Source organism: Daktulosphaira vitifoliae, unplaced genomic scaffold, assembly GCF_025091365.1.
Source record: "Daktulosphaira vitifoliae isolate Bord-2020 unplaced genomic scaffold, ASM2509136v1 Scaffold_1, whole genome shotgun sequence".
NCBI lineage: Eukaryota > Metazoa > Arthropoda > Insecta > Hemiptera > Phylloxeridae > Daktulosphaira > Daktulosphaira vitifoliae.
Window position 1 is genome coordinate 52,352,057 of NW_026099572.1, and position 23,768 is coordinate 52,375,824.

Here is a 23,768-nt window from a genome sequence, read left to right on the forward strand (position 1 = left end):
CAAAAAAGAAAACATAATATTTTTGGAGGTGGGAAATGTAAATAAACATAAAATTGAATATGTTGACCGCCATAAATATTAATTAAATATACCGCATTCAATAAAATTGTTTTATCAAAAAATAAAATGAGACGTCGTGAATGTCGCGTAGGTGATAAAATGTTTAACTCTTTTCTATCAATTAGTTGACATAAGATTGTCAAAGAAAAGCATATGTTATACTACTATGGATGTTTAATACATAGAAAAAATGTTTTGACTTGTAGAAAGAACCCTTAATATACTACATTTGATAATCGTGTGTTCAACATAAAAATGATTTTTCGTTAATCATATTTAAAAACTTTTACTGTGATTAATTTAAAATTCCTGATAACTAATTATTTTATTCATAGAACCATATCTAAGTGAGAAACAAGGCAGACTATAGCGGGGCTTAGATAGACTAAGCACACCTTAAATTTATCCTAGCTCAGGATTTATCCTAAATACAAAATATGAAATATAATTATTTTTTTAAGTAATGAAACGTATTAAGGTTTGTGCGTAATTAAAAATATCTAATTTAGTAAGATAAGTTAAGGTATATTACAAATTAAAAAATGTATAGATATGAATACCACACTTCTAGGGTTGTGTTTAAAAAACTCTTAAACATTTTTAATTGGAACTATAGTTTAAGGATTTTTACATAAATGTATTTATGTAGCAATCATGTAAGAACTCAAAATTGTTAGCCCTCTCAATAAAAAATTGCTGATGCATGCCTTAAAGCGATGACACTTTAAGACAATCCGGTTCTACCGTTCATCAGCAACAAATAACATTCGTCATCTAATAAATATAGTATTGCTTAGGTAGATTTTTCAAAAAATTGAAATTTTATGGTATAAGATGAAATATAAAGTTTCCGCTGGGTTATTAAACAAGCCATTTTTCATCTTTTTATTTATTATTATAAAATAAACAATGTAATTAAGTGTCAATGTATATGTATAATTAGTGATTACATGAAAGATAATACAGTTTCAGTTTATACAATTCAAAATTACCTTACACCAGATATCTAATGAATAGCTTTAATTGTAAATGTAATTCAATATTTTAACAGTGTTTTGAGTCAATACAAAAATAATAAGAACTCTGTTAATCTTTATTATTATATTGAAGACTTTGGTTTTAATGCAGAATGGCATTTTTTTTCTTCATGGCAAAAACTCCAGCAATCGAATTCGTGGAACAACAAAAAGAGAAGTAACAAAATATAGCTAACAGGCAGTTGGTTGTAATCAAGTATCAACACCAATTGAAATGTTACAATATTGCGACCTCAAAACTAAAAGGATAAAATGTATTTATGTACCTACGTCAGAAGTACAACAAAACGAATAAAATTTAAAATAAGATTTTAATTATATAAAACTATTCCCGGAAAAAACATAAGTTTATACTAATTAACAACACTTCCATAAAAAGTTTTAAAACATCATGAACGATATTTACGAAGACAATATTTTATAAACCAGAATAAAAACAATATTATTCGTTAAAATTAGTGATGGGAAATATTGAATAGTAACTATCAAACTGTTTGATAGTTGTCCACTATTCGAACTATTCGATAATCATTTAAAAACTATTCGAATAGTAAAAATATTTGATAGTTACACAATATATTCGAATAGTTTTTTAACTATTCGATAGTCTATGCTAAAATGAAACTATTCCGTTGTATAAACACAATTCGAAAAGTTATTCGATAGTTTTAAAAAAATGTCCAATACTATTCGATAGTTTAAAATATTCGAAAATGCGCATCACTAGTTAAAATAATTCGTCCTATTATCTTATTGTTAATTTTAGCTTCGAAGCGAAGTTTTACTATGATGTGTTTTTTTTGTGTCTGTTACCATTTTTTCTCAGCTCTCACCGAATTGATTTCTTTCAACGATACGTCAAAAGATCACAAATCGTATCCAGTCAAAGACATTACCCTCAAAAATTGAAAAAATTTCCTTCGTTTCCCGTAAATGGGGATAATCTCCAAAATAAATACAAATTTATAAATCGGTAAATTTTGACATTTTTCATTTTTCTTTTACTAAAAACTGCCATAACGTTTTGAAAAATGTATGAATCAATACAATTTTGTTATTCTTTTTATATTATTCATTTTTCTCACCTCTCACTAAAGTAACTTTTTCAACGATACGTCAAATAAACTAGTATCTAGTTGATGATAATAAAAATATATTTATAATCAAAAATTGAAAAAAAATTTCCCCTTTATTAAATTAAAATGTTAAATAATTTTACTTTGTTATTTATTAATTTTTTTAACTCTATGTGAGTTCCACTACCAGTCTGTAATATTCCAATTTTTTTGGTAACATGTTATTGTATAAAATCATTGCTAAAAAACCCAGCACAGGGGGGTCGCGGCACAGTGGTGACGTAACATAGTCGGATCAAGTATAGTAATATCTGACAGTGATTAAAATCACTATAAAAAAAAAACGCTTCGATGCAAATTTTTAGATAGTGTTTAAATTAAAAAAAATAGGTGGATTATTCCAAAAGTAACATGATCTGCTAGTTCGTTATTAATATCCTGATTCAGATAAAGTATATCGAATGAAAAAGGGATTATTAAAAATTATTATTTCTCATAAAAAATTATGTTAATCCATACACTTTTCAATAAGTTATAGCATTATAAAGTTAAAAATGTAAAAAATAAAATCGAGAATTTTCACACCAAAATAGTATTTGGTGGCCATTTTCACCGTGAAAACAAAATAAAGACCGAAATTTTTTTTTTCCATAATAAAGTATATTACATTAACTTTAATTTAAGATATATATAAAAGTGTCAGACTTTCCGGAACACTTTCAAAAGTTAAGTTGAAAAAGTAAATTTTTTGTGAAAAAGTTGTTATTTTAAATCTCTCTGTGGGCAGGTTAAAGGTTAAATTTATAAAAATAATATACCAAATGATAGGTAAAGACATCAAGTATCTATAAAAATTATATAGATATGTTCATTTATAAAAAATGTATGGCAGTTTTTAGTAAAAAAAATTGAAAATTTTTTGAAAATTAGCGATTTTTAATTTGTAATTTTTTTGGAGGTTTCCCCCATTTACGGGGAACGAGAGAAATTTTTTCAATTTTTGAGGGTAATGTCTTCGACTGAATACGATTTGTGATCTTTTGATGTATCGTTAAAAGAAATCTGTTCGGTGAGAGCTGAGAAAAAGTGGTAACAGACAAAAAAAAACACATCATAGTAAAACCAATACCTTTTCAGCTTCGCATCGAAGCTAAAATAACCAAAAAAATATTAGTTAAAATGAAATTTAACAACACAACAGGGGAGGAAATCATAGGTAAAACTAGTCATGGAATATTTCTGAAAATTAGTGTATTATATAGTATACTATACACACAAAAAAAAAAAACAGTATACTATTAGTAGCCCGGTGAGAGATGAGAAAAAATGGTAACAGACACAAAAAAAAACACATCATAGTAAAACATCTCAGCTTCGCTTCGAAACTAAAAATAATTTTGGGTTTTATATATATTTAACAATGAATTTTTACAATTATAATCAAATTTTATAATACACTCAATTGAGCAAATTTTTTTAACAACTATATGATTGTTTTTTTATGTCTGTCCATACAAATTTTCAGCCCTTACTGGACCAATTTTGATAATTAATACGTTAAAAGTATCAATTTTAATTTAGTTGAATTAATAGTCATAAAATATTGGGAAAACCCCTTAATTTTAGATATTTAAACAAATATCCACTGTAAAACTAGCAACTTAAAAAAAACTCTAAAGGAATACCTCAACAAATATTAAGAGTATAAAATTTGTTTTTGTACTTAATTACATAGTAAAATCATATCACTAAAATTAAACACATTTCAATCAATATAGACCAAAATATACTCATAATATATACTCTGCTAAATCATGTTTTTACCCTAATTTCAAATTTGTAATTAGATTTTTTCCGTCGCCTCATTTTTGAGATTATTACTCATTTATAAAAACGAGTATTTATATTTAAAAATTGTTTTTTATTATGTTAAAATTAACCGTGTAATATTTTGATTTAAAATTTCATATTAATCCTAATTTTTTGATCCATTAAAGTTAATTTTTTATGAAAGTTTATAATTTAAGGATGTTGAATTTATAATATTTTTTTATATTAACTTGCAAGTTTGAAATTGATATGATTAAATAGAAAATTTTATGAAGATCACTTATTATATTTTTTATATTTATAACGTAATAAATCATTTCTATAGAAGTTTTAATCATTTCTATGTAACTCTTGGTGTTTAAATAGATGCTACAATTAAAATATTCAGAACTATATTCCGTATAGTTATATTCTATAATTTTTAAGTAATTAGTAATAATATCAAAAATTAATGGTGATAGAAAATATCTAATTACAATATTGAAATCAGCGCAAAAAATTGATCTCTGTTGCGGCAAGTTATGTGATTATGTTCAATTTGCGGCCCGAATGGAACCGATTACATATATTAAGTGGGGATGCCGTTCGCTGTCCGGTAAGTCGTCGCCTTATCTAGTTAGTCAACCATTGCATGGTCTAGTGATTAGACCCATCGGCGCCGCCACGAGTTTTTCCGCGACTTGCGGTATTGTAATGTAAAGGTGAATTCCGTGGATTTACCGGGCGCGTGATCATTATAGTTTATTCGTGTTTTGTCTCATTCAAGCGATTGAAGTTGGTTAAATATAACAGTATAATCCAATCCTTGATATCAGCCCAGGTCAGATTACTGTATTCTATAGCGCTTAAAATTTATATTTGTACTTATTTTTATTAAACTGTATTGTTTATTTGTCACTATGAATGTAAGTGGGGACGCCCACCCATAAAGTTTATTATTAATTAAACCAACATTATTATTATAGACAAATTCCTTTCGAGTTTCTTATTTAATAATTTATTGGGGTTTACTTGAATTCATATCCTAAGTCAATCAGGCCAACCGAGATTTAGGAGCCTGTAGACGAACAATCACGAAAAGTATAATTGTGACTTTGATGAAAATTTCATGTAGAACATTTATTTATAATCAACAACAAATTATTTCTGAAAAGTTTTGTACAAAGCCCTTCAATTTTTTTACACGTGTCCCATAAAAGTAACAACTACTTTAAATAATTATTATTAAATATCATTTTCATACTATATTTAATTGTTATATTTGATATTTATTCATATATTATCTTTATAAATCATAGATATACTGATTAGGAATAATGAAGGAATTAATTTTGAAGGAGTTAATTTTGCTTATGGAATAATCCGTCAATTTCTTAAAACTATATACTATCTACAGATTTGCATGGAAGCGTTTCTTATTATAGTGATTTTAATCTCTGTCAGATATCATTTATACTTGTCTCAACTATATCACATCCATATGGTGCCGTCACCCACTGTGCTATCGTTTATTATTTAAGACTTTTAGCTTCGATGCGAAGCTGAGAAGGTATTAATTTTATCATGATGTATTTTTTTTTTGTCTGTTGCCACTTTTTCTCAGCTCTCACTGGACCGATTTCTTTCAACAATACGTCAAAAGATCACAAATCGTATCTAGTTGAAGACATTACCCTTAAAAATTGAAAAAAATTCCCTCGTTCCCCGCNATCACAAATCGTATCTAGTTGAAGACATTACCCTTAAAAATTGAAAAAATTTCCCTCGTTCCCCCCAAATGGAGGAAATATCCAAAAAAATTACAAATTTAAAAATCGGTAAATTTTGTCATTTTTTTCACTTTTTTTTCTTAAAACTTCCATAACTTTTTCAAAAATAAACAAATTAACATTATATTTTTTTATACTAAAACCTTAGATATTTCCCTTTGTAATTAGATTTTATTTATCTTTATTATATGTTCAATTATTTAATTAATTACAACAAAAGATTAATTATTAAGTAAATGAATAACAAGATTAATTATTTAAAAATGAATACTCATTGCACTGTTAAATGAATATAAGTGTCATATCTCCCATGACAAAATTAATTATTTAGTAAACGTACCATTTTGTTTCATTTGAAGGGGAAAGTGTAAAATTTTCTTATGTGTTCAGTTTCCATGACGAAACCGTAATAACAACACTTTGCTCCTTTTCTTAATAACATAGACACGTTTGATACACTAAAATTCCTTCCTTAGAATTTACTCCATTAATTGGCTGTTTTTTTTTTTTGTTTGATTCAAAAAATGATTTTTTTAAATTTTTATCAAAGCTTAAAAGTGTTAGTTAAAAATAAAAATCTGTGAAAGATATTAACTGAATCAAAAGTTATTAAGGTTGTTAAAATAAGCTGGACCATTTTCTAATTATTTTTGGAAGGTTAAGCCTCTTCTTGATTTATATAGCCATATCAAGTCACCGATAAACTTTTTAAGTAAGTAAACAATTTTCTTAAGATCTCAATTTAAGACCAATAACTTCAAATTTTAAATATATTTAAAATACTATTAACCACAAGTGATTAATTCTTATTATATATTATATTTGACTCTAAAAAGGAATTTTTATAACATAGTTTAAATTTCAAATGTCAAGTTTTATTAACATATAAAATTAAATTAAAATACATTAATTATAGTTTAAACTAATCTTTACTATGAATTGAATTAATAAGTTACTATAGGGAAAATACATATAAAACGAACATTTGAGAATATAAATAAATAATAACAATAATTAATGGAAAAAAAAAAATACAAAACATTGGTACATATTTATTATAAGTCGAGTTTTATCTAAAAAATAATTTTTATAAAATTGAACACTAATTGTGTTCATTTTAATAATTAACGCTTTTCACAATGAACTTACATTTTATTTCTTCATTTTTTGTGACATTTTATTAAATTACTCATGTCTTTTAAGTTCGATATTATATTTTCATTGACATATTTGACAACTTTTCGCTGATAAGCATCTTCTAGTAATTTTTTCCAAGTATAGTGAGACTAAAAAATATAACAATATAAAATATGTTTTAAAAATATATTTAAAAAAATTACAAGAATTCAATCTTAAATATATGGATCAAACTAAACAATATTACCTTTAAATAATCAAAGTTTCCGCATAAAAACAAAGAATGCCGTGGTCGTGTCATGATAGTACACAAGAGATGATCATCTTTAATTATCTTAGAACTAGCAGTAGATAATATTAGAATATCACATTCAGTATTATATAAAACACTTGTTAGTACAAATTGAACTGATATACTCTCATAATTAACATTTTTTAAACTAAAACATAACTAACTATCAATCAAGTTTATAATATATAAAAATATTAAAAATTTTTATTTAAGTAATTACTTGTTTTTTATTAATCCTTTAATAATTTTATATTGATTCTCATTAGATAATGCAATTTTTATGATTTTGTTTTGAACATTTGATACTATTATATGTATCAAATTTTGAATTAGTACTGCTTCATTCATATTAATATCTCTGTAATTATGAAATATAATATAACATATGTACAGAGGGTTTTATACTTTCACGTTGCTAACAAATTTTGATTACTTTTTTTTAAAAATAATTTGTGCATTCTTAGACTACATTAAAATCATATTTTTTATTATTTGTTTAAAAAAATAAAAATAAAAACTTTTATTTTTTATTTTAATTTCAAAATAGCTATTTATTAAAGAATTTTGTTTAAAAATATTAATGACATTATAACAATTTTAGAAAGAGTACTTATTAAATTAGAATCCTTTTCAATACATAGATAAGGGAAGTAGCGTGGATAAGTACAGCTCGTACTAGTGTATATTTATAACACATACTATACAAATGTTTTGTAAGGAAAGCTTAAAAAAACTACCATTCTAAAGTTTAACTAAAAACAAATAATAAAAAACAAAGTGGGACATCTATAAACTTAAATCTTGTCATTAAAAAAACAGAAGAACAGTGAGGACATGGCATAGTTGAGACAAGTATGTGTAATATTTAACAGTAAATAAAATTATTATTATGAGAAACATTTTGATTCAAATCTATAGATAGTGTTTAATTTTAAGAAATTGGTGGATTATTCCAAAAGCAAAAGGAACTTCTATTTATTTATTTATATCCTGATTGTAGTTTTATGATTTATAAGTATAATATATAAATAAATACTTAGTAATTTATAGTTTTAATTATAGTAGTTAATCTTAGTACGAAATTGATATTTAATAATTTAAAGTTTAGTTAATAAAAGAAGTTATAAAATTTTTTTAAAAAATTGATAAAAGAAGTTGTATATTTTGTTACTTCTATAGTAAACGTTTATAAAGTGCTTGATGCAACATTTTTTAGAAAATAGTATAAAATAATTTGGTTTAAACGGGTCATAAAGAATTTTCATCAATGACAAAAATATACTTTTTCTAAACCTAAAATGTTTGCACTGATTTCAAATCTGCAATTACATTTTATCTATCACTTCTAATTTTTTATATTATTACTAATTAGTAAAAAACGAGTATTAGTATATAAAAATTTAACCAAAGAGATATAAGTTAAAAATGAAATTCAACAACACAATATCGGACGAAATCATAGGAGAAACTAGGCATGGAATATTTCTGAATATTAGTATATTATAGAATGTACTATAAGATATAATTTTACGGAATATGAATCTAAATATTTCAATTGTAGCATCTATTTAAGCATCAAGAGTTTCAGAGAAATGATAACTGTGATTTTTATTGAAATGAATGATTTCGATATTAATACATAAAAGGTATGACAAAATTTAAGTAAAAATAATTATATAAAAAAAGGTGGTTATTACACCAAAATTATATTTTTTGTCAAACTTTGAGGACCATTTACTTACAGAAGACAAGACATCGGAAAATATTATTTTTAGAAGGATTTAAAAATTAAAAATCATGAAAAATAATATTTACTATAAAATTATAAAAAAATTTCCACCTCAAAATTTTTTTTTTAATACGAGCCTTCTTGAATAAATTAAAAATATCCTTACTCAACATTGTCATGTATAAATTTGTGATTTAATAATAAATAACGCTGAAGAGGATAATTTTCAAATGTTGAAGTTGTATTTTTAATTGTTCTACCATAAAAAAATGTTGAAGGAAAACTACAAATACTTGAGTGTGTTCTATATTGTCTGTCTAATGTGATTCTTGATATATTTGAAGAATTATCTTCAACATTCTTACTTTTTTTTAACCATAAATTCAATCTTCGTATAAGAGATATATTCAAATCATTATCTTTACTAATCTATAAAAAAAAAAATATAAGATGTAGTCAAAAATAGAATTATAAATCAAATGTTATTTTAAACAATTATTAATTTAACATTTGTAAGAGATTGATGGAATTTTTTTGAATAATGTATAAATAAATTGGAATTTTTAGTTTTTTGTCTCTGAATTCTTGACTAATACATCTTTGATTGTATTTAAAAAAATGTTGGTTGCATGGTTAAAAAAAAAAACTTCTTAATAAAAATTAATATATTTAAGTTTTTGACTTAAAGAAGTTTTGTATTTTTTGTCTGAAAATTCTTTTTTTACAAAGATAAATGAAAAAAGTATAGAAATAAAGTAAAATTTGATTGACTAAATCAATTCAATCATATAAGTATTTACTTGATTTTTTACAATTGGTTTAACTAGTGAATCATTTCCTACTAATATCAATCTGTTTATTCCAAATAATATAGGTAGTAAAGTCAATGGTTCAATGCATTGTTCTGCATCATCAATAATGCATATGAAGTTGTGTTCATTTATATTTTGCCTGAAAATTGATTTATCAATAGATTATCTATTATGTTATGTATATTCAAGCATATACAGTGCTTGAACTACTAAGCTAGGTGCCCATATGCATATCAATGTATATTTTATATCATAGTTACAAAAAGTTAATTTTGAAAAATGTATCACCTACTAAAATTTATCTTCTAACCATCAATATGATCTTCATCATAATATGATATAAAGTATAATAAATTACATTATACATAAATAATCAAAAAAGTTTTAATGTAAAAATTAAATTAAAATTGTTTTATTTAGTCCTATTATCCAATGTGGGTAGATTTTACAGGTGACTTGTAAATTAAAAAAGCTTAAATTCCCAACTTCTTTAAATGTGTTTACATTATTTATTTAAAATTTACAATTTGTTTGATACAATATTTAAAAATTAACAATTTAATATTAAATTTAAAAAAATTTTTATGTAGAAGAAGTTGAACTACCACTCTTTGCATTTAGGTATGCCTAAATGATAGATTTAATTAAGCATAAAACTTAAAGATGTTAATAAATTATATAAATAATATAGTGAGTCTGAAATATGAAAGTTATGAGAAATAATAAATACCCATGTATTTAATTTCTATTAACACAACAATAACATAACTATTTACTGTTAAAAATATTTATAATCTTTTCATTGTTTTATAATAAATTAAACATTTCAAGAAATAAAATTTTATAAAACACTATTTCAATAAAAGTAAAGGGGTGAAATAAATAATATAGTATTATTAGTACTGGAAGGTAATTCATTTATATAAATTGTTAGGATCACTTCAAATACGACACCCAGTTACATGAAAATTTATTAAAAGTATATATAGTATCACAGAAACATTTTTGTTCTAGGGTCAGTGATATTTCCTTCAAACATATTTATGTTACCTAATTTACTACATTTATCTAATTAAAATACATTGTTTAGTGTTAAAAAACAAACAAGAATATATTATATTAATATATTTTATTATATAAGAATATCTATTTATTTTTATTGATATACTTGAATGACTAAAATAAACTTAATGCAAATAGTTATGAACCTTAATTATTATATTATTCTTACGTTACTAGTAAAGGCATGAATAAATTTTCAATAGATTTTGTTAGGCAAGAATTTAATGTTGAAACTATGACATCAGCTGAAGTAAGAACTTCAGTTTGTATTTCTTTTTGGAATAGTAATTTTTGCACATTTTTCTAAAAAGTAAATTATTAAATTTAACAATGATGCTAAAATAAAGTAAAATCATAAAAATAGATTTATTAAATCATTCATATTAAACAGACCTTATGTAATAACTAAATTCTAAGGCAAATAAACACTATAGATGTGTAGAAAATAAACAATTGCATATAACCAATGCAATTAAAAATTTAATTAAATGGATGGTATGAAATTATAAGAATTAAACTTTATATATAGAGATTCCTAAATATATAAAGTTGAAAAAAAATGTCAACATCAATATAGTAACAAAATAACAATATTATTCACAAACCATATATATTTAATGTATATTAATTTCAGCATAGCATAGGAAGCTAAGGGGTGAATGTCTCTGAGTTTCTTTCTCATTTTTAAATCTCACATTAAGTTGAAAACCTGTTTTTTTATATGTGCAAGGTCCTAAAGAAAACTACTAAGATCCCAGAACAACACTGGTGTATGTAAATAAATACAGAGTGGGTTATTTTGGGTAAGATATTTTGTCTACTCAGTAACTATTACAAATGTTTAATTTTTGTAAAGAGAAAAATTATTTGGTTCAAAAAATTACAAAAATATGTTATTACACAATTTTTTTTGATCAATCAAGGATAAAAATCTTAAACTTTAATTTTCTTAAATGAAAATCACTATTTTTAATTTAGTAATATTATAGAAAAGAGAATTATAAATAATTTTGTTTTTAAAATTTTTTTTTATTCGATCATCAATCATTTGTTTGTTACAGTGTGTTAAAGTTAAATGATTTGGATCAATTTACTACTAATATATAAGTTTTAAGAATAACAGAAGTCTTCAATTTCCCATTTTGTGACATAAACTATTGTTTATTCATTAAGTATTATCAAACTACACATATCTTATCTTTAATAAATTANTATATTATATTGTACAAATATTTTATCAATAAACAAATATAACAAGCAATTAATGATGATTAAGAATGATAATTAATAATGATTTACTACATTTTCAAGCAAAAATATTCCATGTTATTTTTAAATAAAAATTGTTATTTAAATACTGCACATACCATAGAATCTTCATTTATTTCAGCTATTTTTTTATTAACTAGCGAATCCAAAGATATTTCAGAATTTTTATTTCCAACTTTAACTAAATTTATGTTTTTTAAATCTAAAATGCATAATAAATAACAATAGTAACTAATTAGCTATTTTAAAAGTTAATATTATACACTTATTTTATATATAATGACTTACGAGGTGTTTTTTCCTTAATAAATAACAATCTTTGTACTAATTCATCAACAGCAATGTTGGAAGAAGCACATAACAAAACTTTAGTACTTTTTTTATTTAAAACTTTAGCTAAAATTAAAGACTGTACAATATTTATAACTACATGTGTTTTTCCAGTACCTATATCACAAAAAAAAAAAATTTCAATCTTCCCTTATTATGTTTAAACTTTCATTAATGCTTTTTAAAACATTTTTTTGTATAAACAAATAATAATATATTTAGCATAAATTTAGAATATTCTGTGTATTTGTAGGTAATCAAAAATTATCCTTAGCCACTAAAATAACTGTAATTTTTTTTACCAGGAAATCCATTGATCAAACAAATATCTGAATTTTGTGACAAGCCAAGTCCTACACCAATCATTAAAGCTTTTTTTTGATTGCAATCTAAATTTTCCTAAAAAACAATGTTTTTTACGATGTTTTAGAATAGCATAAATAAAAGAGAAATTCTCATTAATAAAATTAATATACAAAAAATGTTTACTTTATTTTATAAATCTTTATATTTTTATTTTTTTTTTTAGCTTTGATACAAAGCTAAAAAGGTATTAATTTTACCAAAATTTGTTCATTTATATTTTGTGTCTGTCACTACTTTTTCTCTGCTCTCACTGGACCAATTTTTTTCAACGATATGATCACATATCATATTTAGTTGAAGGCATTACCCTCAAAAATTGAATAAATTTCACTCATTCTCCGTAAATGGAGGAAATTCCCAAAAAATTACAATTTTTAAAAACTTTAAATTTCGACATTTTTAAATTTTTTTTTTTAAACTGTCATTAGTTTTTGGAAAAAGGAATAATCAAAATAGATATTTTTTTTATGAAATCTTGGGTATTTCCCTTTTATTTTATGTAAATATTTTGAAAATCTCTGGACTTGTCTTTGTGATAAAAATGGAGATCAAATTTAAAGAAAAAAGATTTTTATGTTAAAATTCTCGACTTTAAATTGCTATAACTTTATGAAAAATTTATGGATATTTTTTTATATGCCTCTTTCATTCAATAATCTATTTTTTTTCAATTTTTCAAATAAGCGTATAGTAAACAGAACTTTTTCAACTAACTTTGAAATTATTCCAAAAATACTGACATTATTTGGTCATACAATTTTTGTATAAAAATTGGAAGATTCAAAAAAGTTAATAAATTGTTATTTTATTTATAAATTATAGTATTACTAATTAGGAATAATGGAAGAAATAAAAGTTAATTTTGCTTTTAGAGTAATCTACAAATTTCTTAAAATTAAACACTGTCTATAGATTTGCATTAAACGTTTCTTATGATAATAATTTTAATTACTGTAAAATATCATCTATACTTGTCTCAACTATGGCACATCCTCACTGTGCCACAATCTCACTTTGCTACCGTTTTAAATAAAACATTGTAGAAAATATAAAATTTTTGTGTTAGTTAATAGTTTTAATTAATTATACAAATATCTATCAAAAAGGTTTAAAAAAATAATTGTATTTTTAAACATTAAAAAATATAAAAAGAAATGTTTTGTTATACTAACCATATTTTTTTTCATAACATCAGATATAAAAGTAAAAGTAGGATTTGTATTTTTGTGTAAAGAAGGCATTGCAATGGCATTATGCAATGGGGATATAGAAACACTGCATATTGATTGAAATAATCGAAGTTCAGCACATACATAAAATAAGCTCTACAAATAAAATTATTTATTTATTATGAAATTAAAAATAACCAAAATAAATTGTACAATACCAAACATTGAACGGGAGTATTTTCAAGAATATTAAAGGACTTTTCAGTGATTAATAATGAAAGAATAATTTGTTTTTTTTTCATACCTGAAATAAAATGTTAATTTTCAACGATTTTTTCTAAAAATAGTACTGAATTTATAAATGAAGTATTACCTTCATGACTGATTGAGTTTAAAACTCCATCAGTATAAGCAAAAAATACATTTTTGGTGTTTTTATTAATTTCTGTTGTCAATAATAAAAGATCACCAGAATCTGGAAATCTTACATTATGGTCTCGCTTTTGATCAAGTTTTACTATATTTAAGTAAAATTTGTTTAATATTTATATTTAAATCTAGTTTATTTTTAATACTTACAAATACATGTTAAACACCATAGCGGTGTTGATAAATTTTTGTTTAGAGAGGTAAATTCCTTATCTAAAGATTTGACTGTTAATCTAAGTAAAGGAGAGTTACTAAAAAGGTTTAGAAAAAAAATGATTATTTTAGGTTAAAATTAAAAAAAAAAGTAAATCATAATTATAACAATAAAAAATAAAAATAAAAATTTGTATCAAAATAATTAATCATTCATACTTAAAAACCCAAGTACACTTAAGATCCAACATAGTAGGAATCTGATAATTTTTAAAGACAATGTATTCAACTAAGTATAATTCTAATTCTTTTTGGTGTATTGATAACAGGGCTAAATTTAGAAAATGTGTCACTTATGATACTCAGTTTTTATAATCTTTTTATTTTGTTCATTATAAACAATTTTTTTTATTTGAATGAAAAAAAAATAAAATGAAAAAGTGTCTACCACAATGTAATTTATATTACATCAAATTTTAGTGCCACTCGGGTATATTGCACTGAGTACATTCTCCTTTAATACAGAGATGATTGATAAAATATATCGGTTTAATAAAGAATAAGTAATAATGGCAAAATATTTAAAAATAAATAAAAGCACAATATAGTAAAACTAATACTTTCTTAGCTTTGCATTAAAATTAAAATTATACATTTCAAATAAAAATAAATAATTATAATTAAAATGTGTATACATTTATTTTTAAAGTTTGATTGCATAAAAACTAACCACCAATTAATTAGCTTTCAATCTGAAGAAATTGAAGTTAAATAACCATAAACTAAGAAAAAAGTTATGTATTGCTACATATAACATTAAACATAGGTAGGAAGATTAAATTAGTCCCAAAAAATAATAACAAATTAAAAAAAAATTTATTTTTATGTTAAATACAACAAATTGTAAAAATTATAATTTAAAGATGTCATAATCAATTAAATGAAAAATTTACCTAGCTGATTCTGCATAGATAAAAGATTCCAAGCTAGGAATTTTTTTTTCTAGCAAATGATAAGATTGCATTATACTTGACCAAATTTCATACAAAAATAATGATTTTAAAGTTAATAAATAGTCTTGAAGGCTTTCAAAATGACTCTTCATCTTCTGTATAGCATTAACCAATGGTGGCATTTGATCAGAGATTTTATACTTCTATCAATAAACATTAAATTATAAAATTAACTTAATTATATATATATATATGTATGTATATTATAATTTTAAAAACATCAAAGCTAAAAAAAATATAGAACTCAATTGAAATATTGTTAATTTTTTTTAATAAAAAAAAAATACTTTTTTGTGTATTTATCATTATTTTAACACTATAATAATAAATAGTTTTAATTTTTATTTAATTTATTTAGATAAAAAATAATAATGATAAATGATTAGGTATAAAATTGGTCATCATAATTGAACAAGGATGTTTCATCCGAAAAATAATATTAATTGTTGAAAATAGATCTATTTAAGTTGTTATTTTAAAGTGATAATATGTTCCTTTTTTTTTAAAAAATTCTGTAGGAGGAAAGGCTATTAGCCTTGATGAGTTTGCATTAAGATTCCTGTTTTATTTTACATAAGTTAAAACAGTTTTTTTATAGGTCACTTAATAATTAGGAGATAGTCTCCTCTACAAAAAATGATAAAAATATATTCATGTAAATAATATATACAGAATGCCTCATTATGGAAAAGATATTCATTTTATTGGAAACTATTGAACATATTTAATTTTTGCAAAGGATAATATTGTTTTATTCAAAAAACTACAATAATATGTTGTTTAATTACTTTTTTCTTCTCATGAAGAATGAAAATCCGAAAATAATTTTCTTCAATGGAAATTTTTATTTTTAGTTTGATGATGTGAGAGAAAAAAAAAATTTGTTTGCACAATTTTGTTTTATTAATAAATTGAGTTTCAAAATTATTTCAAAATTTAGATTTAGAAATGAAATTTATTTTTAATTTGGTTTTCATAATACTGTAAGCAACAATAATCTGTTTTAATGGACCATATATTATAATGTTTGAATTATTTTCCTTTACAAAAATTAAAAATGTTCATTAGTTTCCAAGAAAGTTAGTGTATCTTGCTGCTTAACGAATCACTCTGTATATTAGAAGGACTAAACTAACATTTTAATAAATATAAATTGAAATAAATACTATTAATAACTTTTATGGAACACTGAAAATTTATGGCAATCTCTACTGAATCTATAATCATAAATATTGACATTTTTTAAAACTTAATTATAATTATAAATAAATAACACTATTTTTCATCATATAATTAACAGTAATATAGAATATGTTAGGTGACTACTGTATAATAATGTTATTTTAATTTAAATAAAAAAAACTCTTGAAAAATTTAATGCTTAATAAATTTTTTAACACACCTGTAGCCATTTGGCATCCCACTTACAAATATAACTTATTGCTTCAAGAAGATAATCATTTATAGTGGATAATTTAACATTAATATTATTATTAGAAGAGTTTAATATATTTTGATTTGTTGAAGTTTTGTCCATTGAATTTACCATTTCATTATTTTGATTTATAGTTTCAACTAAAACCCAATAATATATTTGTAAAATATTAAAAATTAAAATCATGAATGTCACACCTACCAACTATTTCTGAATTGTTATGGTGTTGATGAAGTTCAATAGATGTTGATGATTCATCTTTATTCAAAATATCAAATGAAGTTGAACAAGTTATAGGAAGATTTTGATTATTAAATATTTTATTATTTTTCTATAACATTTAATATATATTTAATAATATAGACAATGACATTGGACGTTTTATTAGCTTTGAAATTTAGTTAAATAAGCATTATGTGTTCTAATTAAAATTCACTTAAGGATAAAATAAATTATTCTTTAATAACTTTCAGTATTTTATAATGTTTAGAATAATTAAATACTGAAAAGGAATATAGTAAAGCAATTTGATATTAAGTACCTCATATATACAAATATAGGTGTTTTTTATCTTTTACATATGTTACTAAAGTGTTACAAGAGTTATTTTAACCATACATCACCTTACAAGTCTAAGTAAATGTATAATACTATAGGAGCAAAAAATACACAGTGAGTCTTTAATTAGGTTTGTTGACCTAACAAATGGCTCACTGTCTTTCTTTTGTTTGTATATTACATTTTCAAAGATGTTCATTTTTTAGTTGTATCAAAATTTAAGTTCAATAATTGTATAAGCAAAAATACAAGGCAACAAATTCTATTACATATATAATCATTGTAAATTGTTCAATCGGTGACCATGATTACATAAAAATTAAATACAAAATAATAATTAAAATCAAAAGTCTTCATCATACTTGATTATATTTAATTTTTATATTATTGTTATCTTGATTTTTTTCTTCAACATTCAATATACTATTATTTATTGACAAACAACAGGATTCTAAACTATCACTATCACCTGATTCTGTTGTATTCATATGTTCAATAAATTTCAAGGCCCATTCTGTAGCCCAAATTTCTTTTAAATTAATTGGTTCATTTGTAACATCCAAAGGCATTATGATAGGAGCACTATTATCAAAACCCCTTTGGTTTTTATTGTCAAAAGTAGAATCAATACAATCAGATTTTAATTCATCACCTGTAAAATTATAAATAATTAATTGGGAGTTTTATTAGTTTAATAAAAAAGAACAATGAACTAAAAAAATTGTTATTGAGGAGTATACATCATATACCCTCCAAAACATTACTGATAGAAAGATTTCCAACTTATTTTTACAATGAGCTAAAACTGAAATGTGTATCAGGATTGTTTGCTAGTGTTATTGAGAGAGTTTATTAAATTGGCTGATACCTCATTTGTTTTTTTTTAGTTATTGAGAAAAAACAAAGTTCTTATTACATAATATTTTATTTAATTCTAACACCATACAACTGGTATGGACTAACTTGTGATTTTACTAAATGGCTAAAAATAATCTAATTAATACATTTAAATTTTCTCTCTACTTATAACTAGAAGATTCTTCAACAAAATGCACATACTTGACCGTTTTAGTTTTTTAGTTACATTACAGTCTGATAATACTAAAGAAGTGTTTGTTTTTTTATCAACCTATAAATTAAAATAAGATATTAATTTTGTGAAATATGAAATCTAGTTTATTTAAGGTTAATATCAGTAAATAATACCAGAAAGCAGGAAATATCAAGAAATAATAATCAATTTATTATTATTAATTGTTTAAGCAGGAATGCCTGGAGGGAGGACCAAGAGGTTTCCCCTTAGATTTTTCACTTCATTAACAAAAAAACTAATGCAAAACTTACAACCCTCACTACCAAAACTTCTAATTGAATATGAGTTTTTATTAATGTAAAATAGATTATGTGGGTTTTTTTACTAAAATATCATAAAATATTTTATGATCAAAGACGAACTTTTTAAAACTAATAGGGTTGAATTAGAATAAAAAATATATTAGAAATAGTCGTTCAATTTTTTAAAATTCAGAATGCAACATTGACTTCCAAAACTCCTTGTATGACTGTTCTATTGTATCACCATTTTAAGGCATATCACAGAATATGAGATGATCAACTAATAAAAATTGATACAGCTAATGGGGTTCAGAATAAATTAACAAAATTTATAGTTCCTAGCCCTAATAATGATATTATTCACATTGTTAGTAATATCAGTTGATTTGATAACTCAACTTAATATTTATACACTTTATTAATTTAGTAATTGCAATTTTTCTTTTGTTTGTCAGTTTGTAAAGTTTTTTCTTCTTTTAAAAACATATTTAAATAAGTTATTTATCATTTTTCTTCAATATCTTCAAATAATATATCTAAAATATGAATTATTATTATTATTATTATAAGTACCTTAAATGTTGTACATATTTGAAGTGTGACACCTAGTGTGGCACCTGAAAGATATATTATGTCATTATCGATTAACTTATACCGTTCAAGTCTTTCAATTTTTGTATCTTTAACATATGTTCCATTGCGACTCTAGAAAAGTTAGTTTAATAGATAAAAAATTTTGTTTACAATGAATAATTAAGGTTAATGTAGATAAAATGTATTTTTATATGTTTAATAACCTTTCAACTAAGAAACTTAATTATTGTTTCAGAGAGGACTGGAAAACCTGTACAGCTTAAGGGTACGAATTCAAACTTTGATACTAATTTAAAATATTATTTAAAATCAAAATAGTTATTTATACTATAGAGTAACTAGTAAGTAATTTTAAGTATTTATTACTAGCTAAAAAAATATGTATTTAAAAGTTATTTTAGTATAATATTAACACATAACTTTTAAGTTATTAAACATTTATCAAATTCGAAGATTACTTTTCAATTGATTTAGTGTGAAATAATATTCTTAATTGATAAGATTTTATATATAGTGTTCAATAAGGACACATGTAAATTGTTACAAATAATGAAAACAATAGAAACCTGTTTCTTTACTTAGCAAACCTCCCTATATATTTCTTATATTTTTAAAAAACATTAAATTAGTAGATATTTTAAAGAATTCCAGTTATAGAAAAAATAAATGTAATATTACACAGAAAAAACGTTAAAATGATTGTTTATATAAACGCTAACAATTTTTATTTTTGTTAAATTAATTTTTTTTACTCAAACAACACATTTGTTTAGTTGATATATTATTTCTGCAGTGTTTAAGCAAAAGGGGATAAGTCTAAAACTGCAACTTTTGGAAAAATGAAACTGTAACTAACAAGAAATATAATTTTTATTTTAAAACACAATAACATTATTTTGTATGTTTTTACATGTGAGAAATAGTATTAATTGTTACCAAATATAAACATTAAGTTTTAATTTTATTTTTTCAGAAGTTGCAATTTTATATTTATACCTCTTTAGCTGAACACCACAGATTTTTACTTAAACAAAATTATTTAATAAAAAAAACTGTCAATTACATATTAAAAATAAATTCATTGATTTGACAAAGTTTTTTTCAGTGTGATATTAGGTATAATGGCATAAATTATATTTTTACAGGTGATAAATATGACTCTAATTAAAATGAAACACATCCCATATTTCATTTTTATTAATAAATTAATATTTCAAATTACTGACATCTATTTCATCTAAAATTGGTATATTGTTATTTTCAATCCATATTCGACAGTGGCTTTTAGAAATATTTTCATTTTCCAAAATAATGTCATTGTGTAGAGCTCTACCAATTGTATTCTGAAAACAATAACAGATGATTTTAATTTTCAATAACTATGATTGAAGTATTTTAATTTTTTTATCTTTATCTTAATTGCATACATAATAAACTACAAGAACATAATTGAAATTTTGATGGGTCAATAACAATTTTAAGATGAGTAATTATTGATTTTACACACACATAGCATCCAAAATAAAAATTCTTTGAAAGGCAAAATTATTTTACATTTTAAAATTTTTTTTTTTTACAACCATTTGGTTGGTTAATACCATCTGGATTGGTATATCCTGGGGAAATTAAGTGCAGTAGATTCCTGTTGCCTTCTGTACTGGGAACATGGTGCTTTTACGCCACCGTAGAAGCACACGCATGGTCACCCATCCGTGTATCTATGGTGGTAGGCGCGGCTTACCACTAGAGTTTTGTCAACAACTAGTGTGACCACCACGCCCGTTTATAAATAAATAGAAACCACTAAATGTGAAAAGATGTAAATTTGTGAAATTTCAGTTTAACAAAGACTGTCTCAGATTTAATAGACAATACTTAAGATAACTTTTGATCCAAATATCATTTCTTTTTAGACTATATTTTAATAATTTATTACTAATAAAGAAAAAAGGTAGCATAGTAGGGTCACAGCAAAGTGTGGATGTGGCATAGTTGGGACAAGTATAGATGATATCTGACAGTGATTAAAATCACTATCAGAAAAAATACTTTGATGCAAATGTGTAGATAGTGTTTAATTTTTAGGAGATTGGTGAGTTATTACAAAAGTAAAAGGAACTCTTATTTCTTTATTTATATCATAATTACAAGTTTTATAATATATAAGTGTAATATATGACTAAATATTTAATAAATTTGTTCAATTTTGATGGCTATTTACACATTAAAGATAGGTTGTCGGGACAAATTCTTTTTTTAAAATTATAGTATGTAACATAAGCTTTAATTTAACATATATTTAAACACCCAGTATTTTCAGAACATTTTTAAAAGTTGAAAAAAATTACTTTTTATACATATGTCAAGTTTTGAAATTATGTAAAGGGAAATTGTCTGTTTTAAAAAAAAATATGTCGGATGAAAGTACTANAAAATTACTTCTTATACATATGTCAAGTTTTGAAATTATGTAAAGGGAAATTGTCTGTTTTAAAAAAAAATATGTCGGATGAAAGTACTATATAAAAAGTATTTAAAAACAAAAGTTTGTGTTGATTCATACATTTTAAAAAAGTTATAGCAATTTAAAGTTAAAAATGTAAAATTAAAAATTGAACAGTTTAATAAAAAAATAGTATGTTTTTAACAACGGCAGCCATTTGTACATAGAAGATATTGTCAGGATAAATTTTTTTTTTAATTTATAGTATGTAACATAAGCATTAATTTAACGTATTTTTAAAGGATGTAATATTTCCAAAACACTTTCAAAAATTAATTTTTTGTCATTTTTAAGTTGGAAAAAATGACTTTTATGAAAAAGTTGCTATTTTAAATCCTCTTCTGTGGGCAGTTAAATAGACAGGTTTTCAAAAACTTTATATCAAATGAAGGAAAATATGTAAAGTTTCTAAAAACAAAAAAAAAAGGAAATAAATGTCAAAATTTACAAATTTTATTTTTTTGGAGATTTCTCCTATTTTTAGAGAGAAGGGAAATTCTTTCAATTTTTATGAGCAATTTCTATAATCAGATACAATTTGTTATCTTTTGACGTATTTTTTGAAATCGGTTTGGTGAAAGCTGAGAAAAATGGTGAGACATAAAAAAAAAAACACATCATAGTAAAATTTATATTTTCTCAGCTTTGTATCAAAGCTAAAATAAAGTAATACTTTTTATTTTTTTTTTCAAAATTTCATTAAAGCCATTTTTTCTTACAAAATGTTGTTGAGTTTATTACAATTTTAGGATAAGTACTTATGAGTTAAAAGCATTTTATTATACAAATTAGGTCTAGAACAAGGACAAAGTATATGTAAACTAGTATAAGCTGCACCCTTTGTCATTACATATCCATTCTATATGCTTGTAACTCAATGAGTACTTGTTCTAGAATTGTAATTAGTCCATTAATATTAAAAAAAAGATAGTTAAAGAATGCCTATTATTTTATCATAAAAATATAAAAAAAATTTATTATTTTTCTTATTAATGATAAATAATAAAAAAAAATGTTATAAACAGTCTAAAAAGGCAATAATTATAAAAAATAAGATTTAACAAAATAATAATTGTATAAATAGTTATAGGCATGTTTAGTCATTCTATTATATCTAGATTAATTGAAGTTACACCAAATTTTTCTTTTAAATATATAAAAAAAATATTTTAGTAATTAAAATTTAAAAAAAATTAAAATACCGGCCCAAATTTTAGAGTAAATGTTTTCAATGTTGTATCATTTTTGTTTTTCAAGCGATTTAAAATCCATAATGATGCACTACCCTCAACAGATTTGGTTTCTGTATTAATTTTAGAATCTTGCATTTTTAATCTAAGTTGATTAAGTTAAATAAATATTTACAGACTAAATTAAATATTATTAGCAACAACTTTATAGAAAAAATTAATGAAATAAAACATTTGCCATAAAAAACAATTTGGAAAATTATAAAAATCTAATAACAACCTTTTATTTTTTTAAATTTTTATCACGTTTAAAACAGTTTTAGCATAATTTTACATTTGAAGTTAATATGAAAAGAGTTATGTTGAAAAATTGATAGAAGTTTTAATAAACAATTTGTTTACATCTCTTTTAACGACTGCTGATTAAAAAAAGTTTTTACATGCACCCCATCTCATATAACTATGGATTTACCATGGAATTAATAAAAATATTTTAATATCACATGAAAATAATAGGTCATTATTATTATTATCTGTGATTATATCATCACGGTTATCTACAAAGTAGATAATCCGTAAAGTAATTAAGTATTACTCTATTGATATAACAGTGAAATTTA

The 23,768-nt window shown here is 23.0% G+C and overlaps 2 protein-coding genes across 3 annotated transcripts; both read right to left on the reverse strand.

Annotated features, from left to right (window-relative positions):
• Positions 1–6,692: 6,692 nt before the first annotated feature.
• On the reverse strand, positions 6,693–11,129 carry LOC126894817 (uncharacterized). 2 transcript variants are annotated; one of them, XM_050666109.1, is made up of 6 exons: positions 10,974–11,128; positions 9,731–9,881; positions 9,097–9,359; positions 7,422–7,559; positions 7,157–7,349; positions 6,693–7,058 (listed from the first exon to the last, which is right to left on the reverse strand). In XM_050666109.1, exons 1-6 carry the CDS (start codon positions 10,988–10,990, stop codon positions 6,933–6,935), a joined length of 888 nt encoding a protein of 295 aa, XP_050522066.1. In that variant the 5' UTR covers positions 10,991–11,128; the 3' UTR covers positions 6,693–6,932. The 2 variants fall into 2 exon arrangements, with proteins under 2 accessions (XP_050522066.1, XP_050522067.1); XM_050666110.1 differs by lacking the exon at positions 6,693–7,058 and having other exon boundaries at positions 7,346–7,364; positions 10,974–11,129.
• A 1,021-nt stretch (positions 11,130–12,150) lies between these two features.
• Positions 12,151–23,683, reverse strand: LOC126894413 (uncharacterized). Its single transcript, XM_050665441.1, has 16 exons — positions 23,429–23,683; positions 23,161–23,293; positions 20,682–20,798; positions 19,435–19,566; positions 18,586–18,655; positions 17,889–18,178; positions 17,170–17,299; positions 16,936–17,108; positions 15,474–15,676; positions 14,518–14,618; positions 14,312–14,455; positions 14,157–14,242; positions 13,942–14,094; positions 12,706–12,802; positions 12,362–12,520; positions 12,151–12,275 (listed from the first exon to the last, which is right to left on the reverse strand). Exons 2-16 carry the CDS (start codon positions 23,284–23,286, stop codon positions 12,151–12,153), a joined length of 2,106 nt encoding a protein of 701 aa, XP_050521398.1. The 5' UTR covers positions 23,287–23,293; positions 23,429–23,683.
• Positions 23,684–23,768: the final 85 nt, after the last annotated feature.

What these genes read in the sequence shown, in the direction of transcription:
- LOC126894817 (XM_050666109.1), bottom strand. An exon ending in AACCAATTGTAAAAAATCAA is followed by an intron (nt 9,360 to 9,730) that starts GTAAATACTTAT and finishes TTTTTTTTATAG; the next exon opens with ATTAGTAAAGATAATGATTT. An exon ending in TTTATACATGACAATGTTGA is followed by an intron (nt 7,560 to 9,096) that starts GTAAGGATATTT and finishes TCATAATTACAG; the next exon opens with AGATATTAATATGAATGAAG.
- LOC126894413 (XM_050665441.1), bottom strand. Translation starts at nt 23,286, where the DNA reads ATGCAAGATTCTAAAATTAATACAGAAACCAAATCTGTTGAGGGTAGT. An exon ending in TAAAAAACTAAAACGGTCAA is followed by an intron (nt 18,179 to 18,585) that starts GTATGTGCATTT and finishes ATAATTTTACAG; the next exon opens with GTGATGAATTAAAATCTGAT. An exon ending in ATGTTATGAAAAAAAATATG is followed by an intron (nt 12,803 to 13,941) that starts GTTAGTATAACA and finishes ATTGTTTTTTAG; the next exon opens with GAAAATTTAGATTGCAATCA.